Raw genomic sequence first — 14,315 nt, 5'->3', positions numbered from 1 at the left:
GTTCACTAGCTCTTGGACTAATAGTCCAAGATCCGGTATTAGAAATATACACCCTCCACTGTTATTCAATGATAATAACAAAAATACGAAGATGTATTGATATCTAGTTGGCCTAGACCAGTTCCATGCATCAAAAAATATTGCGTTACCAAAACAACGAACAATAACTCATTAGAAGTGTCAGTGTGAAGTTTGACGTCAAAAAAGTAAACCAGAGTTAAGCAATAAACTACAAGAAAGAAGATGTTAACCGAAATTGTCAAAATCGAAAAATTGGAGTATCGAGCCATCATCAAGTACCTGTATTTAAAAGGGTTAAGAGGTAAACAGATTTACGAAGAGATGCTTAATACCCTTGGTGATCAAAGTTCTTCGTATGCGACCGTGAAAAATGGGACTGCAAGCTTCAAAAGAGGTAAATTTTCCATTGAAGATGATGACCGATCGGAAAGGCCAGTTTCTGTGGCAGTCCCCGAAAATATCAATGCAGTTCAGACATGATTTGATCAGACTGTCGAATTGGGCTAAAACGGATATCGGAAGCACTGAATATTTCATACGAACGCGTTCATCATATAGTTCACGTCAATTTGGACATGTGAAAAATTGCTGCAAAATGGATCCCCAAATGTTTGAATGTTGACCAAAAGCGTGCAAGGGTGGAAGCATCGTGTTCGATCTGTGCTCGATTTGAAAACGATGTAGACTTCTTAAACCGAATTGTTACTATGGATGAGACTTGAGTACATTTCTACTATCCAGAAACAAAGCAACAATCGATGGAATGGCGACACTCTGGTTCTCCAAGGCCTAAGAAGTTTCGCGCTGGAAAAGTTCTCACTTCAGTTTTTTGGGATTGCCATGGAGTAAGCATGACTGATTTTGTGGATAAGGGTAGAACAATAACCGGAGATCCCTATTCGACATTACTGAACACTCTACGGGAAAAAATTAAAGAGAAAAGACGCGGAAAGCTATCCAAAGGTGTTTTGTTTTTGCAGGACAACGCCCCTGCACACAAATCTCATGTTGCCATGCAAAAAATTCGTGATTTAGGGTTTGAATTACTAGAACACCGCCCTAATTCACCAGATTTGGCTCCATCCGACTATCCTCTCTTTCCTCAACTGAAAAAAAGTTTAAAAGGTCGTAAATCTTCTTCCGACGTGGAGGTAATAAAAGCTGTGGAGGTCTGGTTTGCAGAGCAAGAAGAAACATTTTTTTTTGAAGGTCTAGAGAGGTTGCAGTTTCGCTGTAATAAATGTATCCAATTAAGAGGAGAATAAAATATTTTTTATGGAAATTTTTTACAAATTTACAACTCATGTTGTACCTATATAAACTTTTATGTCATAGAGAAAATGCAGCATATTATGGAATACTGCAGGTATATAACTTTGGATACTCGGATATACAAAGTGAATCGAAAATATCGAGGAACATTTCTACGAATAGTTTATTTGTTGGCAGAGGTCATTATAATAGCTGTCAGTTTTCTGGTTTCTAAGAAAAAATGGAAATTGCTCATCATCGTAATCCCCACCATTACAGGAAATTCGTTCAGAAAGAAACATACTTATATCACATTTCACAGAGGCCAGGGACTAATAAAATGAGTTCAATTTGGTGTATGTAGATGATTGATAATACGAAAACCTCCCCACACAATATAAACCTATCTAATCGCTCTTGACTTCTCTTTTTTTCGGTATACTTCCTGTTGTCGGTATTATTACACCAACATTAACAAGCCACATTGATTACCTATGAAAATAGGTCTTATAGATCTGCCTGGATTCCCAATAAAGTAAATTTGACTCAAATTTTATTTACCTACAGGAGTACAGGCCTACTGGAAACGCATATTTGCTCAAGTTCTCAGTAGGGTTACACACGAAACATCGATATTTCAGATATACCGTTGTTTCAATTTTGAAATTCAAATAGCGTTTACTTTTGCCCAGGTCCGATGTTTTTCTAAGCGAAGTTTCGAGGTGTAGCCAGAGATTCCTAGGGAATTGAGACAAAACTTCACCAACGGGTCCAATTATTGTTCAACTATTCGAAAATATTGAATTCTACTCCCTCATAGAACTGGCCACTGCATCGATACCTAGGTTCAAAAATTTTCGCAAGAAAATGAAGAAAAAGAAAAAATTTAAACTGATATTTATCTCGAAACGATTTCTACAGGCACTTTTTCACTTGGAATACTACACTACATTCTTTTTTTTTATCTCTTGTAATAAGATGGGAAAGAACAACTTCGTCATTTTAAATAAGAATGGATTCTGCATTCTTTTTTTGATCTCACCTGATAACTTTTGTTGTCACCTGAAAGCCAATTTTTAATTTTTTCTCAGAAACTAAAAAACTGACAGATAGAAAATTGAGCTGACATCAAAAACATTTTTATAGTGTTTCCAATGAGTTCTTCATAATCTCGACCTACTGGACTAGGTAAATTTAAGTTTCTGTCAAGGAATCATCCATTGGATCTCTTCTCAACCATTCACATATACTCATTTTGAAAAAAATCATTCCAACAAAAAACGATCTGCAAATGAATTGTTTTTCAATTACCAGTTTCTCCATTTCACCACTTGAAAATTTCCCTCTCTTTTTTCCACACCTGAGGTCATGCGCATAAAGCCAAAACTGGGAAAAGTTGAATTGTTCCCTTGAATTCCCTCCACTTTCCTCCCCTGTCAGTTCCGTTTGAAATTCAGAATGCAAAAGTTCAAATAATTGATGTGAAGATTATACGAAGGGACTCACAAGCGCCTATTTCGTTATTGAAAAAAACGATGTTTTTTTGGACAAGAAGCTCGGTATACCTACTCATCACAGTGTTCTTCATTCCCTGCTTTGGAGACAATCCGTAAGTGTTGAATAAATACACGACTTAAGTTTAGGTTTGAAACATACCACAAGGAGTCAACTTGAATTTTTCTACTTCTATTCATATTTCCTTTCTATAAGTTGGATTTTCCTGACAAAAAGTTTTCGTTTTGAGAAATTTTAGATTCTTAATTCAAACGAAAAATATGTTTAACCGCTATCTGCAATCTTAGCAGCTCATATTGTTTCTGAATGTCTTGAAAAAGAAGTTACTCTTGAAATTCCAAGCATTTTTGTGCTATAATAAAACAGCACTTTTCACCTAATGATTCTAACCCAAGTACGAGGATATATTGGAAAATTCTTAGCCTACTATAGAACCAAACAAAATTTCTCCTCTTAGTTGGATACATTTATTACAGCGAACCTGCAACGTCTCTAGACCTTTCAAAAAAAAAAATTTTCTTCTTGCTTTGCAAACGCGACCTCCACAGCTTTTATTACCTCCTCGTTGGAAGATAATTTACGACCTTTTAAACTTTTTTTCAGTTGAGGAAAGAGACTTTAGTCGGATGGAGCCAAATCTGGCGAATAAGGGGGGTGTTCTAGTAATTCAAACCATAAATCACGAATTTTTTGCATGGCAACATGAGATTTGTGTGCAGGGGCGTTGTCCCACAAAAACAAAACACCTTTGGATAACTTTTCGCGTCCTTTCTCTTTATTTTTTTCCAGTAGAGTGGTCAGTAATATCGAATAGTAATCTCCGGTTAGTGTTCTACCCTTATCTAAAAAATCGATCATGATTACTTCATGGCGATCAAAAAAAACAGAATCAAGAGCTTTTCCAGCAGATTTTTTGACACGAAACTTCTTAGGTCTTGGAGAACCAGAGTGTCGCCAGTCCATCGATTGTTGCTTTGTTTCTGGATCGTAGAAATTTACCCAAGTGTCATCCATAGTGAGAATTCGGTTTAAGAAGTCTACATCGTTTTCACAGATCGAACGCGATGCTTCTACCCTTGTACACTTTTGGTCAACATTCAAAACATTTGGGGATCCATTTTGCAGCAATTTTTCTCATGTCCAAATTGAAGTGAACTATGTGATGAACTCGTTCGTATGAAATATTCAGTGCTTCTGTGCTTCAGATATCAGTTTTAGCCCAATTCGAGGGTCTGATAAAATCATGTCATGAACTGCATCGATATTTTCGGGGACTAACACAGAAACTGGCCTTCCCGGTCGGTCATCATCTTCAATGGAAAATTTATCTCTTTTGAAGCTTGCAGTCCAATTTTTCACGGTCGCATACGAAGGACTTTGATCACCAAGGGTATTAAGCATATCTTCGTAAATCTGTTTACCTCTTGACCCTTTTAAATGCAGGTACTTGATGATGGCTCGATACTCCAATTTTTCGATTTTCAAAATTTCGGTGGACATCTTTCTTTTAATCTATGAATTCACCCAATAAAAGGAACTTTCATGGAAAATGAGAAAAATGAAAGTTGCATTCCACATTCACTCCTTCCTAAGGTGGCAAAACAGAAAATTCGCCATTTTCTCTTCACAAATAAGAATTTCTTGGTAACTTTCCTCCCGATTCACGATCGATAGAATTTTGTACCTACTATCCTACAAACCGCAATCATGGGATATCATTTGAAGAAATGGGGCATGTAACGTGGGATAATTACAATTGCAGAGAGTTCGCTTTTGAAACGGTTGCTATATCGAGAAATGAAGAGATGAAGAGGAATTACAAACGGAAGTCACTCTCGTTTTCTACGACATTGGACGGGATGAAAACATTTTTGATGATGTCTTATTGTTTCTATCCTTCAAGTTCAATAGGGACACGTGGTTTGATACTTAGAATTCATGAGGTCCTTTGATATAAATGTAGGTTTAATGAATCTGTTAATGATTTTTTTTCTCTTTAGATTAATGTTTCAAGTTTTTAATGCCAAATTACAAAAGGGTAAAAAACATTACATGCACCCTTACAACCGTTCAGTTCTTTCATATGTATCTAGACTGCTCGAAATTGAAGTGGACATTCGGGAGAAGACTTTATTTTTGCACTTGAATCAAATTTTTAGTTCTGTACATACTAACTGTGTTAAGATGCGTATATTTGCGTATTATACACACACAAAATATGGTCCTCAAGATATTTAATGACTTCATTAGGGAAAAATTTATTATAAGTAGGTAACTCATTTCTTCTAGGTGATGTATGTCATATTTTCTTTTGGTCCGTAAGTGTGATAATAGGCTACTGCAACTCATCTGGTATATTATGTAGTATCAAATGAAGATTCATTGTCTCGAGATTTAGGTACATGCGTTAAGAGCCTTCCAACTTGAACAATAATTAGTGTGTTGGTTGAACTCAACAAGAAATTGTTAACCGTCTCCCCGTGTTTCGTAAAATGTATACCTATAGTTATTAGAGCGGTCTTGTACTAATTGAAGTGATGCATATACAGGTTGTCCCAGTAGGTGTACTTTCATTCGCGAAATAGCCATCAAGCAACGAACTTTCATATTTATTGAGAAAGTTTGCCTTTTTGACGGCAAAATTTCATCTGTAGTTATATTATATATGGCAATATCAGATAAAGTTTTTGTGCCGAGGGAAAAAACGAAGAATGTATATTTATAAAGACACTAACTTAATATTATCACAATAATTATTGTAATTGCATTCGTACGTATATTATTTTGATTTGATTATTTTCATTCTATTGTAATTTTCTTACGTAAGCTTTGTTTTATGTTTATAAAGTTTTATTTTTTGCACGTATCTTGTACGTACTACTTATTGATGGAAAAAACCGTCCATATAAATGTCATCAGAACGCGGTACAAAGACGAGGCCTTGTAGGAAATTTTTCCGATTATAATGAACTTGCAAGATCGGAAGATCAAAGGATTTCATACGACGTGAAATTATGGAAAAGCATGCACAGAATTAGCTCGTTCTTGGATCGGAAGAGAAGAGAACTCATTGAGATTTTACCCAGCCTTGATGTGCCTTCTGACTTCCTTACTTCAGAGGAATCGCTTCGGTAGTTTTTAATTAGCTTGCTACTATCGGAGGAGAAAGATTTGAGATTGAATACAATATTGCCTCATTATTTGTTGTTAAAATTCAGGACAACCATCGACTTATTACATACTTTCAACCATCAATATGCATAATTGTGATTAAACATTCACAGAGAAAGGAAAAGAGGGCATATTTTAGTTGGGGTATCCTTTATGAACTACAGGGTGACGTTTTCGTATACATGAGACTCAGGCTGAGATAAGTTATCGATCGAAATTGGAGAAATCCAACTTTAGGATAAAGGGAAGATTAAATAATGAGTTGGACTTGATAAGATGTTCGATTTTCTCTCGAGAAATCTGATCCCAGACCCAAAGATAACTTCTACCCCATGACGAAGGGCCGCTAGAGTCTGTAAACTCTTTCCCATAACATCCCAGACGTGTTCTATGGGTGAAAGATCGGGAAAACTAGGGGGCCAAGGCAACAAATCGACTTGATTGCCTTTAAAACGGAATAACGCAGGTATAATTCTGACTACATGAGGTCGTGCGTTACTTTATTGGAAAATTGGGTTGGAAAACCTCTAATATAAGGCAGAACATGTGATTTCACCACCTCCTGGATGCAGTTCTATGCACCAAGTCAGTCGATCACATTTAAAATTGCAAGATTTGATTGATACACATTAATGTGTCTGAAAAATCGTTCTGCTTGACAATTCACAAATTATTTTCTCTCATTTCCAGCCCATGTCCACTCGATTACTATTCGGAGAAGGACTATAAGGAAAACGAAATGGAGAGTAATTCAGAAGGAGGCGAGCAACAGTAAGTTGGTAATTATACGATAAATTCAAGACTTTCATGAATTTTTGTAGGAGTGGACTTACTATAAACGATATAATGCCGGAAGATCCCAATAACTACGACAAAATGAGACCACCGAAAAAAAATGGAATGCCCACTACAGTGTATTTTCATGTAACTGTTATGGGTCTGGACAGTATCGACGAAGGATCTATGGTAGGAACCTTTTGTGGAAAAAATCAAATACCTTTTGATATTCCATTTTTGAACTGCCTGAAATATTTCATTGTGTTGAATCAGATTCCCTCATTTTACCATCAGTTGATGTTTATTAAAGATCTTTTTAACGACAAGAAAAACTATTTGGTATGTGGTACGCACATATGTAACTTGACGTAGGAATCCTTTAAGAATAGTCAAAAAAACTTGACTTATCATTTAAAAAAATTAATTCAAATGGAGATCTATTATCATGCATGATCCTGCTTACATTCCAGACTTACGCTGCTGACATTTTTTTCGCGCAAACCTGGAAAGATTACAGACTCCGTCTACCAGAAAATATGACGACTGAATACAGACTTTTGGAGGTGGATTGGTTGAAGAATATGTGGAGGCCGGATTCTTACTTCAAAAACGCTAAATCTGTCACTTTTCAAACTATGACAATACCGAATCACTACATGTGGCTTTATAGGGATAAGACGATTTTATACATGGTCAAGTGAGTATTAAAAAAGATCGAGCTTTCGAAATTCAATAGTGTTGTGTGTTTGACGTGTGTGGGTATCGGAACAGCCATTTTTTCCAAAAAAAAAATAAGTTCTGCAGCTTCTAGAGACAATTTCTGACTGAAAAGTCAAAGATGGCACCTGAAAAATTACTTTTCAATAGCTTGATTCATTTCGAATCATTAAGGTTTCTTGTAATTTCTTGCTGAAAGTGACTGATAACTAAAATAGGCGTGTCAATTGTTAATTTTCAACCACTTATCCATGAAGGGTAGACACCCCAACATACACTCACACGCGTAATTTAAACTTCGTTTAGTTTTCTTGATTTTACGATTTTCTTAGGCAACCTTTCCAAATTTTTCCTCCGTAAAAACCTTTTACGAAGTAATAAGAAGGTTTGCAAAAAAAAATTAATGAAATCGGTTCAGCCGTTTTTACAAAATGCGATGACAACGGAAAACAAGGCTCCATTTTCATGATTATTCTTACAGGTTGACTCTTAGGTTGTCATGCGCTATGAACTTCATGATATACCCGCATGACACTCAAGAATGCAAACTTCAAATGGAAAGTCGTAAGTATATGATATCAAGAAAGCCAAAATAAAAACCAAAATTCGTTTCTCTTTCCTACCTCAGTCTCTCATACAACAGCAGATATGATTTTTCAATGGGATCCAGACGTGCCCCTTGTGGTCGATAAGAATATAGAATTGCCACAGCTCGCACTTGTTGAAAATCACACTGCAGACTGCACCCAAGTTTACTCAACAGGTAGAATCTAATATTATTCAGTTTTTAGGCTGATTCTTAGATAGAGAAATTTCAGGCAACTTCACTTGTTTGGAGGTGGTTTTTCAACTGAAGAGACGTTTGGGGTATTATTTGTTCCATACCTATATTCCAACATGTCTTATCGTTATTATGTCGGTAAGTTTAATATTACTACAACTGGTAAAAAAGATAGATATTTATTTCGTTTTTTTTACTTATTTCATGGATTTTCAACAGCATTTTCAAGTTCAACCGAGAAGAATAGAAAAATGGTGAAGGGAAAAAGTATTTCTTTCGGCCTCATCTTCTGTTTAAAGTAATATACGTAAAAGTTAAAGACATGTTGTAGGATGTCTTGAAAGAAGATTCTTTTGTTCTCAACAGAAGTTAGAAAACCCATTTCGCCAAAAATCACCTACATAGAGTGTTCAAAATGGCGGAATTATCATCCCCCGAATTTCAATGCGCTTTGACTGAATTAGTTCTTTCTCGCACAGATAATGAATTATTTGCATTTTAGTGGGTATCTTTTTGGATAAAACCAGAGGCTGCACCAGCTAGAGTGACATTAGGAGTTACTTCCCTACTAACCCTGTCGACACAACATGCCAAGAGTCAAGCTGCTTTACCTCCAGTGTCCTACTTGAAAGCAGTCGATGCTTTCATGTCAGTTTGTACCATGTGAGTAATAAAACCAACATCATCAATATCAGAAATAATAAGTTCTCATTTACTCGAGAAAAATTATTTGTAATTGTAAAACTGTCACATTATGTATATTCAGAAGTGTTATTTTCAGCTTTAATGTTGTTCTGACTTGACATCAATGCTCTTCCCCTTTTATTTACTGAACAATATCGACTGGTCAAAACATCAACTTTTAATATTCCAGATTCGTTTTTATGGCTTTGATGGAATACTGCTTAGTCAACATAGTCCTTGGCGACTCCGATCAACCTAAACCTCCGCAGCCCAATCCCAAAATAGAATCCATCGTCGAAGGACCAACCACAAAGGAAAACTCTTTCCTCTTGAGTGGAAAACCCAAGGTTGCCCCCACCATATCACCAGCTCAGAGGGCCAGAAACCAAGCTATTTATATCGACCGATTTTCTAGGGTATTTTTTCCGCTGCTCTTCGCTGTTCTCAATGGAACATATTGGATTCTGTTCGCCGAATACATATAAGTTGCTAAATTATGAAAATGTTGATAACATTGAGAAAAACAATTTTATTTGATTTCTTATGATATGGTTTATTCGGATAATTACACTCAAATAAGCGAATGCTTTTCATGGAAAAAATTCGGAGTTGGTAAGTTGGTGAGTTTGATTCAGAGATAGAGGGCAAAGATTATAGAGTAACTCTATAATTTTGATAGAGGAGAGTCCTTTCATCTCTTGTTTGATTTGACGCGTCATATGGGTTATATTATGGTTGTAACATTCATTTTAGGCTTCTATTGTACATAACTATTTACAAATGTATATAAATAAATTGGAAGTTCGTCGTTATTTTTGTTTCAATTCTGAAATAAGCTGTGGTGCTTGTTGCGACAAGTTACAACCACCCTGTTATCTGTGGTCATAATCCATTCTGTTCTGAGGGCTAACAGGTAATTTGAATTTGTATAAATTTGTTGAATTAAAGGAATTCAATATCCTCAATGCACAAAAATTAATCGCGATATTCGATGAACGCATTATAGTGACTGCAGTTGTCCACCTGAAAAAATAATTTCGATTATTCGAATTATAAGTTTGGATAAGGGCGCTAAAGCTCCTTCCTTCACGTCACTGATTTTCCATTTTATTCTTTCAACTTGATTCTAGATTTTCACGAATTGAAACAAGGAATTGAGCCTGCAGATCTGTGAATAAATCGACTACTAAGTTTTCGTTAAATCTTTCTAGCTTTTATTTCCTTTTTTTGCCACAACTGCTTTCCCGAACTCTGATTCGGGAAGAACACACATTTTCAAACTTGTGATCAACCAGATATCCAAAAGATCATTATGAATTTTCGAAAATCGAAAGTACCGGGAGAATCTCTATGGAGGAAATTCAAAAATCGTTTCCATATCTCTATGTTCGAGTCTGTTGTCATGTTTGTTGTTTTCATGAATGTCACTGTCATCCAAATTGATAGAAGTTGAAGGTTTTCCAACAAGCAGTAGTGGAAGGAGAAGACAGATAAAGAACAACAAGAAAAAACTGCCATCAAGAAAAAAATTTAATGATTATATTTGAATCTGTCAAACATATTTAGCGTAATGAATATAGTGCAGAGATATCTTCCATCTTATCATGGTGATCTATAGGTATAATATACTTATGTACATTTACAACTAACAACCAAGTCATAAAGTAAGTAGATCACCAAACAAATCGAGTTTCCAAATCATATATATGTTGTATCCATTAGTTTCTTATTTCAAAATGGAAAGCAATCAAATGAGGGACTTTTCGGAATTTTGCGAGCAATTACATGACATGAGACTCAAATTCCATAGATGGGATAGCTGTGAAAGAACTATTGCCCTGTATTATCTTATGGCAGGGCTACCCTTTGCTAATGCAAGATTCCTACAACATGCTATCGAGGGTTGTATAGCTGCTGTGAAAACTCCAGAAGCACAAATCCTCGAAAAGAATGCCAATGATGTAAATTATATTACCAACATGCTAGCAGAGCATCCCCAAAATTCTTTGTCCCTTCTTTTGACACATCTACCTCTACTACGCCCTGGAAATAAAGAAACAGCCCATTGTTATTTGAATGCTATCAAGAAGGTTCTGTCAGGATCTATAACTCCACCATACAAAATTCATAATGAATGTGTAGAACTCATGTCTTATGTTTTTGTGCATCCAGCATTCGATAAAAATGATAAAAAAAATTTCAAACATCTTTTGAAGCAAGTTTTGAACAAGGTCAGTCCAGAAACTTTCGTTCCTTCTCAATCTAATGGAAACAATGATGAGGCTATCAATACTAATCCAGAGCCGACCCAGAATGAGATGAGACAAAATAGACGATCCAATAGTTTAACCCCAGCTCAAACGAAATCATTTGATAACTTCCAACAGAGCCAAGTCTGGACCTCTCAAGAGAACTTGACTCAGCCTTCGCCCAAACAGCGTAGTTACTCATTATCAAATGACAAACCATTAGTTATCAGTGTGCCTCCAATTCAGGTTAGTAGTTCAGAAACAAGACTTCAGGATATAGAAGCTCTCAAGAACTATCCAGTGATGAAGAGTATAGTATCTTGGTTGAAAAGTCTCCGATTACATAAATACAGTTGGATTTTCACCAATCTATCTTACCATCAAATGCTGAATTTGGATGAAGCTACCCTTGAGGGTATAGGAATCACAAAAGGTGCTAGACACAAGTTGCTTCTGAATTTAGGTAAACTGAAAGAAAGGTCTATGTTGATGTGTGAACTAGAAACTGAAGTAATGAACGGAGGCGACTTGAATAACGCCTTGAAAAAGCTGAAGAATCTATTGCAAACACCTCTGCAAGTCTCGATAGGGGAGGATTTACCTTCAAAGTTTGTTAGAGTTATGGGAAAAGGTGAGGTGACAGTTCAAGTTTTTATTTGCAAAATCGCATAAAATTTTTTCTCCTTCAGTATTCTCACAACTGCTCATGCTGCGAAAACCTACCGATGAAACATTGTCCTTGTTCAGTACAATATGCGAGAGAGCCGATCTTTCAGATGCATTCACCGAGGACCAAAAACACCGACTCGCTATGTGGCAAAATCAGTTGACTAAGGGACCTTGCCAAATTCCATTTTCCATGCAATATGGTGGTCTTTCTCAAAAGTGAGTCACAAAAGTTTTTCAGACTTGATTTGAGGTGAAATACACTTTGATCTATTCTAATTGATTCATTTTTTTGAAAAAATTTGCTGCCAGGGACTTTTTATTAATTCACTCAAGAGCTGTGTGTTAAATAAATTTTATTGTTCTAAATTAGCGATTAACTTTAACAATTTTCTTCAGACCTGTTCATTATCAGAACTTCAACAATTCATCTGTTCCCAAATCTTCTCATCATCACCAGGCTGCATACGCTAAAAAGAGTTCCTCATTTCCAAATGTTCAAGTCCCACCAATGCACACTGGACATCGTCATTCCATCGGCAGCGTTACTTTGCAGAATCAATTGACAAACTTTCCCGTAACGCAACCATGGCTTCACGAAAGGTGAGACATCTTTGCTGATAACAAAAAAATTGGCTTAAATCGAAGTCAATTTTACTTCCATGCTTAGACCAAAATCACCCTCGGAGTTTTGTCACCTGCAGCTTATTCTTTTGAAATTTATAGGCATGTAATGACAGTTCCATATGAGAAGTCTGTCAATTACAAAGAAACAGGTCAACAGCATCAAGTTCGTTTCCAGAATGTGGAAGAGCACGAAGTTCGGAGGAAGCAACAAATCCTCAAAAACCTGGATATTGAGAGCAGTTTAGAATCCCTCTGTCTTCAAATGATGGAACACGCCTTGGGGCCCTGAAAGAATGTGAGATTCTAATGAATCTTGCATCGAAAATAGTCCGTTGATTTAATGGATGAAATGAGAGGGATCCTTTTTGAAAAATCATTTTTCAAAATTTCGTACTGAACAAGAATATTTGTTTTTGAACTTATAACACAGTTCCATGCTTGGGGTGAATAGAAATGAATATTTTCACTATTGGATTTCCAGTCAAGTCCCCAGTTTGAATGTGCTGCAAGTATTCTATTACTTTTTTCTGAGATACAACTAAAAAAAATGATTTTTCGATTTGGGATGCCTCTTTTAATTTCTCTATTGCCGAACAAGTTAAGGGACTTTAAAATAATTTGACAATGGCTGATTTCAGCATAAGTGATTCAAAGGACTGACTGATAGGGTAGAATATGAGGTTGCATCCTAAGTAATTATTAAAATAACGCCCAGTGAGAAACTTGAATATGTAACGTTGAATTTTTTGTTCAATTCAATGTCCAATCATTTTTAAACTGCGCCATTCATCGTATATTGAAGTTTTCTAGGAGTTATTCAAGTAGATTTATATTTTTATATTCACTCTAAGACATCGAAAGTTGTAAATCAAAATGATGAAAATTTTTTTATTAATCATGTGAATGATTTTGCTATATAAGATTCTTGTTGTGTTGTCAGTTTCAATTTTATCTTGATGTTCAAATAGTGTAATGCAAAAACTTGATAATCTATTCGATAATTCATTTCGGTAATGAATGTCTCATTAGGTTTTCACGATATACTAAACTAAAATTACTTTGTAGACTTTAAGTCTCATACTGGACGTTCAATTTTCTACTACTTATCTTTAAATATAAAAATAACTGCTGGCAGATATTTTACTTTATTTTCTGTGACACATTATAACATATAGATTTTATATTATATCTTGAGATTTATTTATAGCATTCAATATCTGTACTGTTTGCTTTAATTGATATAGACTGGATTTTTACAAATGTCAATACTATTTTTATTTTTCTCAGTAGTTATTTCATGACGATGAAAATCTTGGCTTCCAAAGTCTACAAAATTGGTCTATTTGAATTATAAATTCCGTTGTGTACTTGTGGATGTTTTTGATTGTCTCTGTGTGATAATATTCGTCCTTTGACGAAAACTGAAGTTTAAAAGACTGATATATAAATAAATTGGTATATTTACTTCGCTTACATTGGTTTTGATTTCAAATTTCCCTCAAATTCAAGATGTTCTTCATAGTTCTATGTTTAGACTTTAGAGAATAGAGATGGAGACCCCCTTAGTTCTAATTCGTAGCCTGCATGACCAAACGTGAGATATTAGTTATCAAACGTGTAGAACAGCTGATCCAAGAATCCAAATGGGGAGTTTTTGATTGAAAAATCTTCGAAAGACATGATAAATACATAAAGGCGCATTTTCATTAATCTCTAGTAACTGGTAGCCGCATTTGGGGATCATTGATAATTCACACAAATGTCACACATATTTCTATCAAATCCACCATCTACAATTTTTTGTGTGTATTGATTGTGGCCACAAAATGGAAAAATTAGATCTTTGCCCTTGGTGA

General features: G+C 35.5%; 2 protein-coding genes across 6 annotated transcripts; both read left to right on the top strand.

The window, feature by feature from the left end:
- Positions 1-2,407: 2,407 nt before the first annotated feature.
- On the top strand, positions 2,408-9,729 carry LOC123309475 (glycine receptor subunit alpha-2). 4 transcript variants are annotated; one of them, XM_044892616.1, is made up of 9 exons: positions 2,408-2,460; positions 6,649-6,729; positions 6,780-6,924; positions 7,206-7,432; positions 7,934-8,016; positions 8,081-8,215; positions 8,271-8,371; positions 8,736-8,896; positions 9,108-9,729. In XM_044892616.1, exons 2-9 carry the CDS (start codon positions 6,698-6,700, stop codon positions 9,400-9,402), a joined length of 1,179 nt encoding a protein of 392 aa, XP_044748551.1. In that variant the 5' UTR covers positions 2,408-2,460; positions 6,649-6,697; the 3' UTR covers positions 9,403-9,729. The 4 variants fall into 4 exon arrangements, with proteins under 4 accessions (XP_044748551.1, XP_044748549.1, XP_044748552.1 ...); XM_044892614.1 differs by lacking the exon at positions 2,408-2,460 and adding an exon at positions 2,729-2,881; XM_044892617.1 differs by lacking the exon at positions 2,408-2,460 and adding an exon at positions 5,318-5,336.
- Positions 9,730-10,365: 636 nt separating this feature from the next.
- Positions 10,366-13,932, top strand: LOC123309144 (protein Smaug homolog 2). Of its 2 annotated transcripts, XM_044892098.1 has the most exons (5): positions 10,366-10,581; positions 10,640-11,797; positions 11,856-12,051; positions 12,232-12,435; positions 12,559-13,932. In XM_044892098.1, the coding sequence occupies exons 2-5, from the start codon at positions 10,654-10,656 to the stop codon at positions 12,746-12,748; spliced, it is 1,734 nt and encodes a 577-aa protein (XP_044748033.1). In that variant the 5' UTR covers positions 10,366-10,581; positions 10,640-10,653; the 3' UTR covers positions 12,749-13,932. The 2 variants fall into 2 exon arrangements, with proteins under 2 accessions (XP_044748033.1, XP_044748032.1); XM_044892097.1 differs by having other exon boundaries at positions 10,366-11,797.
- Positions 13,933-14,315: the final 383 nt, after the last annotated feature.

The sequence above is a fragment of the Coccinella septempunctata genome, chromosome 3, assembly GCF_907165205.1.
Source record: "Coccinella septempunctata chromosome 3, icCocSept1.1, whole genome shotgun sequence".
In the NCBI taxonomy this organism is placed as follows: Eukaryota; Metazoa; Arthropoda; class Insecta; order Coleoptera; family Coccinellidae; genus Coccinella; species Coccinella septempunctata.
The sequence above is the reverse complement of the archived record's forward strand: the minus strand, read 5'-3'. Positions and strand labels throughout refer to the sequence as shown.